This window comes from Mus caroli, unplaced genomic scaffold (genome assembly GCF_978045245.1).
Source record: "Mus caroli unplaced genomic scaffold, Mus_caroli_1 scaffold_2, whole genome shotgun sequence".
NCBI classification, from domain to species: domain Eukaryota; kingdom Metazoa; phylum Chordata; class Mammalia; order Rodentia; family Muridae; genus Mus; species Mus caroli.
In genome coordinates this window covers 128,487,868-128,505,285 of record NW_028227257.1, presented here as the reverse complement: position 1 = coordinate 128,505,285, position 17,418 = coordinate 128,487,868, and the positions used below count along the sequence as shown (strand labels likewise).

Here is a 17,418-nt window from a genome sequence, read left to right as displayed (position 1 = left end):
ACAGCCAAGGCTAGCACAATATTTTTTCAACTTTAAATGCAGATGTCCACTGTTGATATGCTTATTGGTCTTGAACATCTTATAGATAATTAAGTTGTAGAGACTTATAGATAATTTGTTGTATGGAAAAAACAAACTAGTAAGGCTTTTCTAAATAATTAATGACACAAGGAAGCAATGATGTAGGGCAATTGCTCTCAGGATTGCCCAGGGACTGTCTCTGGTTCCAAAGCTGCAGCCATAGGATGGAAATCTCTGTGATTTTGTTGGAATGGTGGGAATGCTGCCTATAGCTCCCACTCTTGACAGACACTCTGTGGCTCAGCAGCAGCAATCTCACCTGACACAGGCAGGACTCCCTCTCAAACTGAATAGTCAAAGGACAGACTCTAGGCTGGGGACAGAGTTTGGTTAGTAGAGTGGAAACCTCACATATACTGGGTTTGACACAGTACTGCATAAACCAAGCCTGATGACACACTTCTAGCATTTAGGAGGTAGAAGCCGGAGGACCAGAAATTCATCATCATTTTTAGTTACATGGAAAATTCAAGGCCAGCCTGGGCTACTTGAGACCATATCACAAAACCAACCAACCAACCAACCAAACAAACAAACAAAAAACCCCAAAAGGGTTCATTTTGTTACATCAATGAGGTGGACAATTCATTAAACATTAGGGAACTACTGATTAAGGATATTTTCTATTTTTTTATAGTCTACAGAACCTTTTGTCTAAGTAAAGCAAACTTCAAGAATGGTCTCTCCCAACCGTTCACAAAACCTGTGGATTAAATGTAACGGATTTGCTTTGATGCATGTGGCACACCACACTGCTGCAGGACTTACTTTATTCATAATTTTTGCATTATTCTGAGCCAAGACCATGTTCATTGAGTCCATTAGTGTGGAGTACTTCAAAGTGTCTGGGTGTTGCCGGTACTTCTTTTCACTAATAATCTCCATGGCTTTCTTGTTTTTCTCAGCTTCCAGGGAGCCGAGGGGGAGCCATCCAATGCCCTTCATGAAGTCAGCATAGTCTGCCTTATACTGATTCTACCAGAGAGGAAAACAAGTCAATGATCAGAAGGACCCAAACTTCATGAGTCATGAGTGTGTTTGACATGCCATCATTTCCACTTGCAGCGTATTAAACACCAACTACCACACCCCAACCTTTTGTTCTTTCATATTTCTTCTCACATGAAATTAAAAATAAGTATCTTGTGATGTATTTTTCTTGATATCTTCATAAAGAAGGTGCATTAAGAACCAGTAAATGGACTCGTGTGCCAAGGGATTGCAATCTCCTGAGCTGTTGCACATTATTAGTCAAGCTCCCTCCATTGATAGGTAATTCCTGAAATCAGATTTTTCTCTCCAGTAGTAAGTCTTTGATCATCTACCACTGTGACAGTTTCCTGATGCCAACCAGAAACCTGATTAGCACTCAGTACAATTGTGTGGGGTTTCACTCAGCTGAGACATTTCCCCCTAAAACTATACATGATACTTTCAGTTAGACACTGAGGTGTCTCTCTGACAATGCACAGCCCAGGTTTCTATTCCAATGAGACATCTAGACCTGGCCTGATGGGGTCTTCCTTTATTTCTGTAGTGCACATTATTTTAGAATGGCTTTGGAATCCCTCTGTCTTCCCTGTATTTGTTCCTGAAGCTGCCTCACTCACCACCTCCCAACCATTGCATTGGTAGCAGACAGAAGTGCAAGGGTAGGCACATAAGTGGATGACAGTGGGTTGGGAGTGAAAGCCTGGGGCTGCCCAAGTCCTGGGGTCATAAGTGTACACCACCAGGCTGGTGTTTCTCTTTCACCTTTCTACCGAGAGCCTTTTATACATTTTATCCTCTTTGCTAGGCTTGTCTCCTTCAGTGGAGTCTGTCAAAAACCAAATCAATGTGCTGTTGCTGTATTCAGAAGCCAATAGTGACTGTAGCACCAAAAGTGAGAGATTAGATGTTAGCTTCTAGAGTAAACCTTATTTCATTATAAGAAATGAATTTGGGCCAAGAGAATGAGTAAAACACCTCTTCAAGAAAATGCACCTGGATTACTCTTAGGAGTTTTGAAATGTTGTTATATATATGGTCACTCATGCGCTACTTATGATATAACTAATGGCTTATGATATAGCGAATGGCTTGTGATATAGGTAATGGCTCTACCAATGTGTATCACTTTCACATACATCACTTTGAATCTGCATCATGTTCTTGGCCAACTCAAAGCTCATGGCATCAGGAAGCATGTTGTAGGTGTGGATGATGTTCCTGTAGTTGGCATTGGTGGCCACTTCCTGGGACTTCTTGGCTGCCACCACACTGAACATGTCCACCGGGGTGTGGAAAGATGTCTTGGATTTCTCATAGCCCTTCTTGTATTCCCGGTCTGACTGAATCTTGGCCACCTGCATGAAGTGCACCAGCTTGGGGTCGTCTTCCAGGCTGCGGAAGCCAATGTGCTTCCCTTTGGCTTGTTCATAGGCTTGCTTGTACTTGTACTGTGGATAGAAAAGAAACATGGCAATGATATAAATGGTGCAGGCAGGAGAATATGTGATTCTCTGGAGATACTTAACTTTGGTGGAGATAAAGAACTTAGAGCTTCCTATATTGAGACAGAGAGGGGGCGGCCAAGCCAGGGAGCAACAGCTCTGTGCATCAAATGGAGAGTAATCTCAAAAGTGGTGTCTGCCCTCCTCACTCCCATACCATATGCCACAGAAAAGGCCTCAAGTGCAATTCCTTAGTGTGTCCTTAGGAGGAGAGCTGGCTATGGATCTCACAGGTAAAGTATATAGATCACACCCTTACATTTGCTTAGAATTGTCTTTCACAACTCTTGATATAACTTATTTTAGCAAGCAAGACCTTATCATTTTTACACTGAACAATGAGCAAATCACTAGAGGGTAACTGGCCCATGTGAAGGGAAATGTCTGGGATCGTGGGTCTAGCTAGTGAGCTGATCCCACCTTCTGATCAGACACAAGCCTGGCTTGTCTGCACCCTCACTCATCCTTAAGGTTCCAGTGGAAGCACTTACATCACTGGCAATATCTCTGGAGGCCTTTGCCGCCTTTATTGAGATGGCATCAGGCTTGAGATCATAGCCTTTCTTCTTCTCTTCTTCCCAGCCAGCCTTGTAGAGTTTCTAAACCAAAAGCCAGAGAAACAAGTGTCTTGTTACTTCCGTTACAACGAGGCCGCTCGCTCGATTGCAGCATCCCCCTCCCCCCCTTCTTTGCTGCACAGATGCTTACATCACTCATTGTGATCTGGTTTACTCTCGAGAGCAAGATGTCTGGAGTGTCAGGCATGACATGAATGCTGGTCTTGTCTTTGTTCCACTTCTCAGTGTACAGCCTCTGTAATTAGAAGACCAGCATGTGACTTTACCATGGAGTTCAGTTTGTAACAATGGAAACAAGAGGAGAGATGCATCTACATGGTGGAAGAGGTTAAGTCTGAGAGTGAGAAAAATCATCACTAAATATGGGAGCCCTGTTCCGGACATAAGCACCATCTTGTCTTCCTTTACAGTGATATGGGGCTTTGGTAGTTCGGTCTCATCTAAAGTCAATAGAGAAGAGCTCTCTAGATACAGTGCAATTGTGAAATCCATAATATTCTTTAAAAAGTGTGAGCATATACATACTCACACACATATATAGTGTATACACATATCTATAAACACACAAACACACATTTAGACATGAATGCATATATGTACACACACCCATCCTGCCTGTAATCATGACACAAAAGTATTGAAGTCTTACAAAGTGTACTCTAGGCTCCATAATGCAGTCATCAGAGGGCTTCTGGTGACTCTTACCTTATCCATAGTCAGCTTGTTGCTTTTGTTAAGTGCCTGTTCCATGGTGTCCATAGAATATGTGAACTTCAGCTTCTCGGGGTGCTGGCGATACTTTCTCTCACTCAGAATCTCCCCAGCTTTCTTTGCCTTCTCCACCTCCAAGGAGTCTATGGGGACCCAGCCGATACCTTTCATCCAGTGGGTGAAGTCGGACTTGTATAGATTCTATATCATGAAGAGAGAAAAGTTCATTTCGGAAAGAAGTAGACCTTGGGTTTCTTTGGCTCCAGGACTATTTATTAAAAAGAGAAGGGGGCAGAACTAAGAAAAGAGAGAACGTTTACTCAAGGCTAAGACAGGACTGCGGGTTCAAGGTCAGCTTGTACTACATAGTGAGCTTCTGGTAGGGTTAAACTGAAACCAAACCAAACCAAAGTAACATCAACAAAAACAGGATTAAATTTTAAAAGTTGCACTGGGAATAATATTCTAGATCTTAATTCTGTCACAGAACACATCACATGTGGGACACACACACACACACACACACAATGGGTCACATGTGGTTACATATATGAAATACTCTCACTCTGCAAATCCCTAGGAAGAACAGTGACCTAGGACAGGTACAAGATGAAGGTGACTATGATGACTCTGGCTCTTCCCTCCCTCCCGTGGGAAGCTGACCGCATCCACTATTGACAGGTACGTACATCACTCTGGATTTGCATGGCATTCCTGGAGTGTTCCACATTCAAGGCATCAGGCAAGAGGGTGTAGTTGTGGTAGGGCTGCCTGTAGTTGCTGTTGGTCGCAACTTCCTGAGACTTCTTTGCAGCAGTCACACTGAACATATCCAGGGGTGTGTGGTACCGGGTCTTGCTGGCCTCATATCCCTTCTTATATTCACGGTCTGATTGTATCTTGGCCACATTCATGTAGTGAACCAGCTTAGGGTCATCCTGAAGACTGAGAAAGCCAATTTGCTTGCCTCTGGCTTTCTCATAGGCCTCTTTGTATTTGCACTGTTTGGGAGAGAGGACCAGACAGTTTGATATAAACTGAATTTATTTAACAGTCTACACAAAGCCAAGTTCAGTCTGAATATAAGGAATACTCAAGATATCTTCAGCATTTTAATACACAACTTGAAAAATATTTCTAATGGATGACTACAATACTTGTTCTGAGAATAATAAATAATATAATAATTTGCAATTTATATCTTGATTGTTCATTAGCAGATTCTCTGGATGTGCTTAAAGTTTCCTGAAAAAGCTTACTTATTAAGCAGTTATATATTTCTACCTCATATCCATAAATAATTTACACTGCTTTAAAAAAGCTCTACTAAAAAATTAAAGTATTGAACTTAAAATGAATGAACTCATACTCTATTATGATAATTATGTCAATCCGTCTAGAATACATAACTTGTTTGAAAAACAATTAAAACATTGTTATTTAACCTACAGTTCTTGCCAGCTTCTCTCTTGTTTCACTAGATTTTCTTATGTAAATAAATTGTTAAATTAAAACAGTATATTTTTAAAAAATATTCAGAGCCTTTGTTTAGTGATATTTTAGTATACTGAGATATTTTCTTGACAAAAAATCTAAATAAAAAAAATTTAAGTTCACAGTGAAACCAGTTAAGATTTCCAAACTTCCCATAGTTAAAGAGAAAATGTATCTGTATTTTTTTTCTTTGTAATGAAGTATTGAAAATTTTTTTCAGTGAAGTAATAAAATATCACTGGCAGTTGGGAAATGAGGAAATACTTCATACTGTAATCCTTTCGTGTCTTTCCTTCTACAGATCACGGTCTTATGCACAATATGCAGACGGTAAAGCACGCAGAATTTCTCTTACGTCACTAGCGATGTTCCTTGAACTTTTGGCAGCAACGATGGGAATGGCATCTGGTCTCAAGTCGTAACCCTTGGCCAGCGTTTTCTTCCAGTCTGCTTTGTAATGAGCCTATGAGAAATAAAGTGTCCCTTTATCATTTGACATAAAGGACAAATTGACACCAGACAGTAAGGTATCCTTGACGAGACATCTACATTCCATTCTACTAAGAGAACCTGCGGCTAAGTGGCTAGTTCATCGCCTGAATGTCTGTTACGTTATTTTTGTAAACTGTAAAAGGGGCTGGAGATGGAGGCCAGTAGTCATAGGATTGATGATGCTGAAGGGTGGATTATAGGTTTAAGGCCTGCCTGGAATATACAGGAAGACCCTGTTTCAGAAAACAAAACAAAAAGCCAACTCAACAACAAAACAATAAACAATATTGTTTAGAAACAATAAACAATACACTGTATAATCTCAGCTAAGGACACAGGGTCTACATCTGTGTGACAAAGCAATGGAAAGGTATGCTGTGAATGTAAAATAATACTTCATACATTTTTTCATTTTTCAATCTTTCCTTTAAGACTGTTCATATTTGTGACAAACTTTTCATAACAAAAACATTTCAAAGTTAGAGAAGTTTGTCATCAAAATTAGATATGCTATCACTTATGTGGCTTTCATTGTAAAGTGCTTTTAATGTTGTACTGAGGGAAAATTTCAAATGGACCAAAATCATAGAAATGGTTACCAAAAAAAGGACTTAAAATGTAAGAAGAATAACCAAGACTAAGCTATCTTTTCTCTTTAAGTAAGTTATCATTAAGACATGAGCAGTTGCTTGGCATGGTAGCACACACCTTTAATCCTAGTACTTGGGAAGCAGAGGCAGGCTTATCTCTGAGTTCCAGGCCAGCTTTGTCTACATAGGGAATTCTAGGCTACTGTTAGTTACATAATGAGATCCTGTCTAAACTATATATAAAATAAATGAACAGATTAGATTTTCACCCCCAGGTTTAATTACATTTTTAATTATAATTAATACCATGGATTTATTTGTTTTATTTTATTTTTGAGATGAGGTCCTACTATGTTGCCTGGGCTAGGCTGAAATTCTCTATTCTTGAGCCTTAGTGTCAAGGACCAGAGTCCCAAGCTTCTGACATTGAAGGCATGTGTTACAACTCCTGGCTTCACATTTTGGATTTAAACATTGTAACCAATTATATGCTCCCACTACCACTTAAAGCACTAATAACTAGTTGTTTTTGAAGTTACAACAATCACAGAAGCAAACAATTCTTCTAGAAGTTTTAATAAATAGTTGAAACAGAACTGTACAGGGTGGGGGTCCTTACTCTTGGGGCAGACTATGTGCCTGTTACTTCTAGTCTTTGCCATACTTTGTGTTTTTCAAAAATGCTTTACTATTTTCTAAACTGGTTTTGCCATCTTCTAGTGAGTCACAGCTCTTACACAGAGAGAATATACATTAATAAAAATGTTATTTATGGTGACCTCGAGTCCCCTGCTGTATAAGGCTCCCATCTGAGTTTTCAAATGGTCTACATTTGGTTTGCTCTCCCTGAGTGACTCAGTACAAGAGTTACCCAGAAATAGAAAAGGAGCGTTCACATAAGCAATGCTACGCATTTCCAGGTCGGATACTCACATCACTCATGTTGATGGCATTAACTTTGGCTTGAATGAACTGTGGTAATTCAGGGTCCATTGTATATTTATGCTTCATTTTCTCTCCCTCTATTTTGTAGTTCAACTGCAAAGAAAAGCATGCGAATGTTATGAGCTGACATGGCATGAGCTTCATTGGGTAGCCATGCCTAAAAAATGGAAAGGTATCATTGGTATTTTCCATATACAAGACAAATGCATACGTCATCATGGCCAGGGAGCTGGGGTAGGTATATTTGTATCTTCATTCCACCAATTGGGGTGGCGCATTGTGTTTAAAGCGGAGGAAAAAAAATGCAGATCTCTCCTTTTGGAGCTTAGTCTCATAGAAAAAGGCATGTTTTTGCATAAGCATGCAAACTATAATCCATAGCTAAATTCGCAATATGCTGCAAATACAGCAACCATCCCAGAGAAACTTGTACTGTCATGAAGGCAGAGTTAGAGAGGTGGTGTGTACTCAGACTTGGGTGGACAGAAGAGCTCCAGGCAGAAAGGCATCCAGGGCCTCAGGGCTAGAATAGCCGCATGGAGTAGCTCAGAACAACCTGACACCCAGGATTGGAAGTGGCATAGATGGATGGGAGAGCAAACCACGGAACAGAGGTCTTCACCCAAAGTTAAGTTCAAGGAGAAATACCCTAGAGGGTTTACACACACGAGGATGGGATTTTATTATTGGAGAGCCCAGACAGTGAATCTAAGTCACTGCAGCCATTGACACGACAGATAAGGAACTCTGGTTAATAACAGGTCAAAGACAAGTTCTGCTGAAAGCCGGCTCTTCAGGACACAGGCTTAGCATAGGTACTGGATGTGGGGAGGGCACGGGGGTTACATCCAAAGTAACAAGCACATTATTTCTGGCTTGAGTATCTCAGTTTACACTCATGGCATTTATTGTGATGGAGCAGATAGTACATTTTCCTAGCTAACTCAAACTCAAGGAGCAGTGACAGCTTTCTCAGCACCAAAGAGTCTCCAGCATTTATGACTATCCAAGTACAATGGATCCCTAAACTCTGCAGTGTTGCATGCAGATTACCCTGAAGGGATAAAAGCCACAGGTGGTCTGCAGGTCTGAGGCAAGTCAAGTGTGCCTTCCTTCCCAACATCTGGGGCTAAAACAAATACAATCTTTGTTTGCTTCTCTTCCTGACAGAGGCATTGTAAAGGAACTTCGGAAGCATTGGGCATAGAAATTTGCCTCTGACAGGAGGAAAGGGGACTGGGTCTCAGAAAGTCCGGCAACCAATAGACTGCTGGTCTTTTCTCCAGAGGCCTCATTTTAAGAGTGCCTCACAGAGCGAGCCGTTATACAAGAGAAGTCAGACATCATGCTATCTCTCTGTATCTGGGAGAACTCCTGCCACTCAGAGCAATCAACAGCTTTTGCAATTCAGACTCAATTGAAGATGATAATAGAAACAGTCATCTCCCATGTATAAAGTGTAGGTCCTACTTATGAACAACATGTTTTGGGAAAAATACAGTTGAGTTGGAAAGGCTGCCTATTTTCCCTGTCTTCAAAGTCAACCTGGTTACTTCCAAAGCAGCCTGGGCTCTAACCTCTGAAAACAGTTTCTGTGCTATCATGCATGTACCCTCATGTAGTGAATGAAGGAGCATGGTGCAGTGGCTTAGCTATGGGGTTTATTCGTGGACTAAAGGGAAACCTCTTACATCACTTAGCTGCTTTGTGTTCTGCTGAGCCAAAACCATGCCCATGGAGTCTGGCACACTTGTGAACTTGATGGTGTCTGGGTGTTGTCGGTACTTCCTCTCATTCAGTGCCTCGCCTGCTTTCTTGGCCTTCTCCACCTCCAGCGAGCCGATGGGGATCCACCCAATGCCCTTGAGGAAGCTGTTGTACTCGTCTTTGTACACATTCTGCAAATGAGGATGCTCATATGAGAAGGTAGCCTAGGGAACAGTGAAGCTTTCGGGACCGGCAATTCTACCCCAAAGAAATTAAAGCAATTATTTCCCCTGAGCTTGCCTGTGTGTGTCATTCAACTTATTACCAGGAACTAGGAATAACCCAAAGCAGGTGTGCTGTTAGAGTGCATTATACAATTGCATAAGGGAACCTAGGTCATGTATTTCCATGGGTGTAGCGTGGTGAACTTCTTTTTGTATCTTTTGACAATACTACAAACTTTGCAAGTTTGAGTTTTCACCTATACTGTGCATCCAAGTTATTCCTGGTCTCAGCTGGTAAGAGATTTTCACTGACAGCTCAATGACCAAGTACTATTTCTTCCCCGGCAGAGGACAAGTCTTACAGAAATCTGCAGAACGAAATGCCCTGAATGTTAAACAGCTCCCCGTTGGGGCTCGCTGTGATTCATGCTGCAAGTAGAGCCTTCCCAGTTCATTTGCTACGACTCATTACATAGATTTACAGGGATGACAGTGTGACCTTGAGTTTAAAAGAAGAAAGAGAAGTACCGAATACAGAATGAATTCAGTTCTGCATCATACAGCTGTTACCACTGAAACAGGCCCATCTCTGGCTGAGAATAGAAGTACCTCATGCCATTAGGAGAACGTGGCCCTGGCTTCATCCATAAGTTAACAGAGACAATGTCAATGTTTACAGTGTAAGTATGGGGAGTCAGCAAAATGTACCTTTGAAAGGTTTTGAATGAGTGTTGCTTATTCTAATGTGTATTTCTCAAGTGTCTTACTGCATTTTAAAGCCGAATAAAGGAGACAGGAATGATCATCCTTTATGGACACATGTCTTTGGGTTGGTACGTAGCACATACTTACATCACTCTGAATTTGATTGGCATTCCTTGTGTGCTCAAGACTCAAGGCATCAGGCAGGTATGTATAGTGATGTAATGGTTGTTTGTAGTTGACGTTGGTAGCCACGTCCTGGGCCATCCTTGCAGCAGTGATGCTGACCATGTCTCCAGGGGTGTGGTAACTGGTCTTGGTGTTCTCATAGTTTTTCTTGTATTCTCGGTCTGACTGCAACTTCGCCACATTCATATAATGGACCAACTTGGGGTCGTCCTGGAGGCTTCTGAAGCCAACGTGCTTTCCCTTTGCCTTCTCATAAGCTTCTTTGTATTTATACTGTGGAGATCAAACTTGCTTAGTCAAGTCCTAGGACTGGGAACATTAGGAACAACAATTTTTTTTTCACATACAAAAGGAAACAGGATATCAAACACATATAACATGTCTCCTAGAAAACACATTGCAAAACTCCTTTAAGCTTCTTGGGGATGTGGTGTTCTCTAATCCTGTGTGCAATTTCTGGTCATGGATGTGAATATCAGCCATGGAGTAGTTGGGCCTTTGCCCAGTCCCTCTATCAGAGCTACTCCCTCTGCAAACTCAGGACTGAAGGAACTGCAAATGAATGAAGGAACTCCAGCAAAACCAGGAACTGCTATGGGCTTTCCCATCAATAAAAACCCAAGCCAAAGCAAATCTGTTCAAGGTCTTTCACTGCTGGAGCTATCATTAAGATGCAGATCGAGGTACCCTCAATAGTATTTAAGAGAAACCAAATCTATTTGAACCCTGCAGATGCTGAGCACTGGCAGAGTAAAGAGGAATTCATAAGCAAGGACTTAGCAGGTCAAAGGTTACCAAGAAATCACTAGATATGTTAGAGAACGCACTGTAAACCTGCTAGGCTGGAAGAGGGACAGAGTTATACTTCAGACTTTCACTTTCAAATTAAATCAAGAGTGTATTTCAGAGTGATGGGTGCAGTGTACAAAGCTTTGAAAAAGACATTTTCAGTCCTTGCCTGTAAGGAAAGCTATAGTATCTTTATACCCCTTTCTTCTATGTAGACTACACACATAGCTGGTTTCTTTTCTTTTCTTTTTTTTCTTTTCTTTTCTTAAGTCAAGATTATAACCCTGCAAGATATGAATGCCTAAAAGTGTGTTTTTAAAAATGAGACTCCTTTTCTGTGTATAAATATTCACACACACACACATAAAATCATAGATGAAATGACATCAATTGACTGGAATAATTACAATTATATCCTAAAATGGGGAGCAGTCCCACTTGGCTTATAAAATATCTGCAGATATGTAACATTCTCCATTCTATTTAATGCACTGGCAGTGAAGGCAGTCATCTGAATTTAATATGTTACTGTCATTCACTTCATGTTCTCACTGAAAATAAATGCAAGCTGTCAGGGAAAGGCATCAGTGGAGGTAATTTTGGCCATGAGTCAGGGGAGAAAGCTACTGTCAGACTTAGGACATTGCTACTGAGTGCAGTCATCTGGGGAAAAAAAAATCACAACAATGTTGAGAAGGTGGCAGGTCTTCAAAATAATAGTTTGTGGAGAAGTTGTCATTAATTGTATATACCCAAGCAAGCGTGTGTCTGAGAATTTTCTAAAAATAAAGCAGCCACTCTAATTTTGCCTAAAACTTTACTCACATCACTGGCAATGTTTCTTGATGACTTGGCCGCAGTGATCGGAATAGCATCAGCCAGGACATTGTTGCCTTTGGCTATTAAGTCATGCCAGTCCCGCTTGTAGCAGACCTGGGGTAGAAAGCAAAAGGGGGTCAGTGCTTTATTTACCAATCACCCCAGGAGTCCCTCGAGCACTGGGATTCTTCAGTTCTCTCAGGTGTGTGAGCTAAGCGATTAGATTCCCCAATCACATTTATTCTTCTCGGAGACCACGTCAGCCAAGGCTCACACTTTGTATGTAGCACAAAATCGTAGGTCTCTGCACCAAATATTCACCCAGATCTGGCCTTGGTACACACAGAAGATGGATGCTAAAGATCCAGAGTGGATGAAGGAGGGAACAGTAAAGGCTGTGTAGACTCTGGTATGTGATGGCTAATAAGAGAAAATGAAGCTGTCTTCCTGTCATAGGAAGGACGGCCAAGAGGAGACTTGGAGGCCAGCTTTACACATTTTAAGGCTATTGTTTAAAAAAGAAAAGAAAAAAGGTAAACCAATGAATAAGGAATTCATTTTCATTTTCTCCTAGAGGATTCTAGTGGAGACCTGGAAAACTAAGCAGAAACATTGGGGGAATGTGCAACAGACTCTGTGTAAAGGAGAGTGCTATTCCGCACCAAGGGGTCCTTCCTCACCAAGAGCCCACTCAAGAGTCAAGAGCCACCATTTTGAGAGTGCTCTGCTGGGGCCCAAGGATGGGGAACTGGCTTACATAATTATCGAGAGGCTTTCCTACTCTAAAGCTCTGTTTTCTTGTCACATGGAGCTTCCCCACTCCATGAAAGACCCCCAGTACTCACGTCACTTATGTTGTAAGCATTGCACTTGGCCTGGAGAAACTGTGGGAGATCAGGATTCAGAGTATACTTATGCTTCACGTCTTCTCCTTTAGCTTTGTATAAGATCTGCAAGACACAGACACAAGCATGGAATGCCTTCCCCACCTCGCTGAAAGGGAACACCGTTAACTACATGCTTAAAGGAGTTGTTCTTGGTAGAACTGCCACCTTTTCCCGTCCCTTTGTTGCGTTCTCTTTCCTGTATGGATCTTGCTACATAGCTGAGGCTGGCCTTAAGCTTCAGACTCTCACATTCTGGGATGAACAGAGTGTGCCACCACATTGGGTCTGGAATAATCTTTTGTGCCTGTCAAATGTATCCAGTAAGGGGAGATGCAAAGGGGAGGAAGTAGAGGAAGGGAGTTGGGAAGTGTAGCTTGGTTCTAAACATCTTATATCCATCTAGTAAATAAAATATCTTCAAATGTCTCCAATAAGACAGCCTTTTAATGGCAGTTGAAAAGGAAAATTTTACAAATGATGGTTTTAAAAAGTTAGTGTCAAAAAATTGCCTAAGCTAAAATAAAAATCTTCCCTTTTATTTATTCAATAATTTAAAATATATTTAATTTATGTGTATAAGCATTTTGCTTGCATGTATGTTTGTGCACCACATGCTCAGTCCCTGCACAGGTCAGAAGGGACTGGAGTGATGGGTAGTTGTGAGCCACCATGTGGGTGCTGGGAACCAAAGCAGGTCCACTGCAAGAGCAATCAGTGCCCTTAAACACTGAGCCATCTCTCTAGCCCTCATGGTTTTAACACTGACTATAATTAATGTTCTAATTATAATTTAATTTATAATTAGGTAAATTCTAATTATTTAAATCTAAATCTATATTTAATATAGATAATCATATAAATTAATAGTATATAAATCTAGATATATAAAATCTAAATTCTAATTTAATATTAAATTAGAAATAAAAAGACATTGTCATAAGCATAAACATATTAAGCTGGTACTTAGCCCTAAAAGAGCCCCCACTCCCAACATACACACACACACACACACACACACACACACACACACACACACACTGTACTCACATCACTGGCTTGCTGTGTGTTCTGCTTTGCCTGCACCATCACCGGGGAGTCTACGATGCTGGTGAACTTGAGTGTGTCCGGATGTTGCCTGTATTTCTTTTCACTCAGGGCATCCCCTGCCTTTTTAACTTTCTCTTGGTCAAGGCTGCCAATCGGAATCCAGCCAATGCCCTTCATCCAGGTGTTATAATCTTCCTTGTAGGCATTCTGTAGTGGGAGGGAAGAGGAGTGAGACCCAGGTGCATTCTGGGAACTGAGGGCTGGTCCCCTGGGAAACACAGCACTTACATCACTCTGTATGTGCATCATGTTCTTGGACAGCTCCAGGTCCATGGCGTCCGGCAGGTAGGTGTAGTGGTGGAGAGAATGCTTGTAGTTGGTATTGCTGATCACATCCTGTGCCTTCTTAGCCGCCACAACATCGAACATGTCGTGAGGTGTATTGTATTTGGTCTTTGTCTTTTCGTAGTCTTTCTTATACTCCCTGTCTGACTGTATCTTGGCCACGTTCATGTAATGAACCAGTTTAGGATCGTCTTGGAGACTTTGGAATCCGACCATTTTCCCTTTGGCCTTTTCATAATCTTTCTTATAGTGAATCTATTGGGAACAAAGGTGGGCATATTTTAAAATGTAGCTTTGAAGGTTTGTGCTAAACAGTGAGATCATAATTTGAATATTTTGAGCTTCCAAGAATATTCCCCTAACAAGAGGATTGGTTCCAATTCCCCATCCCATACAGACACCAAACCCAATCCATACGCTAATCTCTCATATGCCTATGTACATAAAACCTATGCATATTCTCTCATCTATACTTCACCTCTAGATTATTTATAACATCTAGCAAATTCTAAATGTGATATAAATGATTTGTGGATGATCATAAGGAAAAAATCTGTACGTGTTTAGTACAGATATAATTTTAAAGATTTTTTTCCATATGAAAGACCAACTTCCTACATAGTATGCTAAAATAGAACATCATTTAGAAGCCACTTGGATGTCTATAGCTACTTCTGTCCACCCAAAGGCGGTTGGGATACTGATGCTACCAGAATTGCCATCAGCGACAAACTGTTTCTTCCTCCATAGACACTGGTAAAAATCACGAAACGAAGCATTTCACATTCTTTACCAATTACTCTCTGCTGCCAGTACCCCAGAATAGCTGAGGATTTGACAGCTGAAGACTCAACAGAATAGAGATTTTCTGAGTCCTTGATTATTGAAAAAGAAACTGTAGTCAGCCAGTCATGCTGAATATAATTGGCTTTGCATCATAAACAGAGGGGGCTTTGGAATTCTTGGAGAGACCTGCAGAGGATCTTGGAAAACCCAGAGCAGATACAAGAGAATTCTGGGAGATTTGGGAGTGGGGTGGCTGGAAGAGGATCTCAGAGAGAAATTTCAGGTGGGAGGACTTTTCAGAACAAGGGCATTAGGATTTTGTTCTGTTTTGTTTTTTGTAACTGTATTATAATTACATTGTTGTAATGAAAACTTCATATTATCAGAAGTCATACATGGATTTCCTAGGGAAATAGACGTACTGTATGAAATGGAGGAAGGGGGAAGAGAAATATTATGTAAATTAATAAAGATTAGTGATAAAATTATTCCATCTAGAGGCTATTACAACTTGAATTTCTTCTTGGCTTCAAAGTAAAGTGAATTTATGCAGAAATCTGCACAGTGATTTTAAGTCTCGATGGCAACTCATGGGTAGATGGTTATGCTAATCCTGCCTCCAAGATTACTAAGGTCTGTTTAGGGTACTTTTCAGATTAGTTTCCAGTCAGGGACACCATACTTGGACACACATGTGACCACAGCTGTACTTACATCACTGGCAGCCTGTCGGGCAGCTTTGGCGGCTTTGATGGGGATAGCATCAATTCTCAGGTCATAGCCCTTCTTGCTTAAGTCTTTCAAGTCAGCCTTGTACATATTCTGAAAGAGAAATCCCCCTTGAATAGGACTGCAAGGCCACGTTGGTAAAGGCTGGGCATGCAGGACAGTGATGTACACACCTCGCTGATGTTGTAGGCGTTCACCTTAGCCTGAATGAACTGCGGCAGGTCTGCTGGCAGGTTGTACTTATGCAGAATTTCCTCCCCCTTGGCTTTGTAAGCAATCTAGGAGAGAAACCGGGTGTAAACAACGTATGAAGACACTGGAGAATAAGTCCAAGGTGTATTTCACTATGTGAAGAAAGACATTCTCTGTTACTGTCTCTATCGTCATCTGCAGAAACATATGTATATTCTAGGACACCCATGCAATGCCACAGAGTTCTTTCTCAGTGCATAGTCACTGTTGGACAAGATCTCTGAGCACAGACTAGGAGTCTCTGCCTCTAGGTAGGGGTGCCTGGAGGACCTCAACCTAGAGACATGGCCTGGTGGAAATGTGAATCTGCAGGCACTTCCCTGAGTCAGAGAAGACTAGCAGGGCAGACCATAACAATAATCTGTTTTAGACGGCAAGGAAGGCTAAAAGGATTTATAGGTGGTTAAAATACAATCTCCAAGCCCCGACTTGAGATACAATCTCCACGTGACATAGTATTCATTCTTTCTTGTCTCTATAGAGATATCTCATAAGTGTCATTAAAAGAAGACTCTCTCACCTTTCCCTCAGACAGCCTTCCCTTGGTGATGACTGCATAGCATACAGTATATACAATACCCTAAAGCTATGATAAGGTGTGTGTGGCATTGATAGACAGCAGGAATTTACTGCTGCCCAGAGGAGGCTCTTCACATGATAAAACAGCTACAGGTGACCTGTAAGTTTGAGTGCAGGTACCTTTATGCTACTAAATAGCTACTGAAGCACACATGCAGTGGACACTTACATCGCTCCTCTGGGCCTGGTTAATTTTAGACTGCACTGTAATGGGAGCATCTTCAATTGACGTAAACTTGAGCGTATCTGGATGTTGGCGGTATTTTTTCTGTTTGGAGAATCAAAAAGAAAATTAATGATTACTTTTCACTCCAGGCTAACGTTGAAATCCTTGACGTTTCCTTTGGAAAGACACAGGGATAATTATAAAATTATCAGTTTTATAATACTGGAGTCCTGATCACCTTGGGTGAGAGAAGAATACAGAACTGAGTGTTTTAAAATTGATGTCATTGTGGGCGGTCTGTGGCACAGCTCTCTGGACACATGCTTGCACTCCTAAGTTCCTCGATTATGGCATAAAAGAAGAGCTTTCTGGTACACTGAGTCCAGAAGCACCAGAGAGGTCTCTGAAGGGTTATCAGAAGACCAAACAAAACAGGATCTAAATCTAACACAGGGGTGGCTTCAAGCTTAGTGAATATCCAAGGATGGTCTTGTTGCTGCGTCCTGAAAACTTTACATGACCCTAAGAACCTCATCAGCACCTGAAGTAAAGACTTTTCCCAGCTGTGGGAGAAATAGCTAATGTTTACACCAAATGTGGGAGAAATAGCTAATGATGACTGGGGCAGAGAAATGTTTACTTTGTAGCCTTAGTGTGGCTTCTCAAGTCTGCACCACTGATGTGCTTAAGAGGATAGAGAGTCTTTGGGAAGGTTGCTCAGCTGGGGAACTGACACCTTTTCACTAATTTATGTCTGTCTCCTCTACTGCTTTGCTCCATAGCCAATGTTGGGGCATACTGAGCACCCCAC

General features: G+C 41.3%; 1 protein-coding gene across 1 annotated transcript in view; it reads right to left on the bottom strand.

Moving 5' to 3' along the window:
- Neb (nebulin) overlaps positions 1-17,418 on the bottom strand; it is a 200,314-nt gene that overhangs the window by 134,845 nt on the left and 48,051 nt on the right. Inside the window, exons 29-45 of the mRNA XM_085834915.1 lie at positions 16,611-16,709; positions 15,784-15,888; positions 15,596-15,703; positions 14,039-14,350; positions 13,751-13,957; positions 12,662-12,766; positions 11,823-11,930; positions 10,170-10,481; positions 9,078-9,284; positions 7,375-7,479; positions 5,715-5,822; positions 4,555-4,866; positions 3,860-4,066; positions 3,285-3,389; positions 3,068-3,175; positions 2,211-2,522; positions 850-1,056 (exon numbers count right to left, since the gene is read on the bottom strand). Of these exons, the coding sequence (XP_085691041.1) occupies positions 850-1,056; positions 2,211-2,522; positions 3,068-3,175; positions 3,285-3,389; positions 3,860-4,066; positions 4,555-4,866; positions 5,715-5,822; positions 7,375-7,479; positions 9,078-9,284; positions 10,170-10,481; positions 11,823-11,930; positions 12,662-12,766; positions 13,751-13,957; positions 14,039-14,350; positions 15,596-15,703; positions 15,784-15,888; positions 16,611-16,709 (3,027 nt within the window). The remainder of the gene's footprint in view (positions 1-849; positions 1,057-2,210; positions 2,523-3,067; positions 3,176-3,284; positions 3,390-3,859; positions 4,067-4,554; positions 4,867-5,714; positions 5,823-7,374; positions 7,480-9,077; positions 9,285-10,169; positions 10,482-11,822; positions 11,931-12,661; positions 12,767-13,750; positions 13,958-14,038; positions 14,351-15,595; positions 15,704-15,783; positions 15,889-16,610; positions 16,710-17,418) is intronic.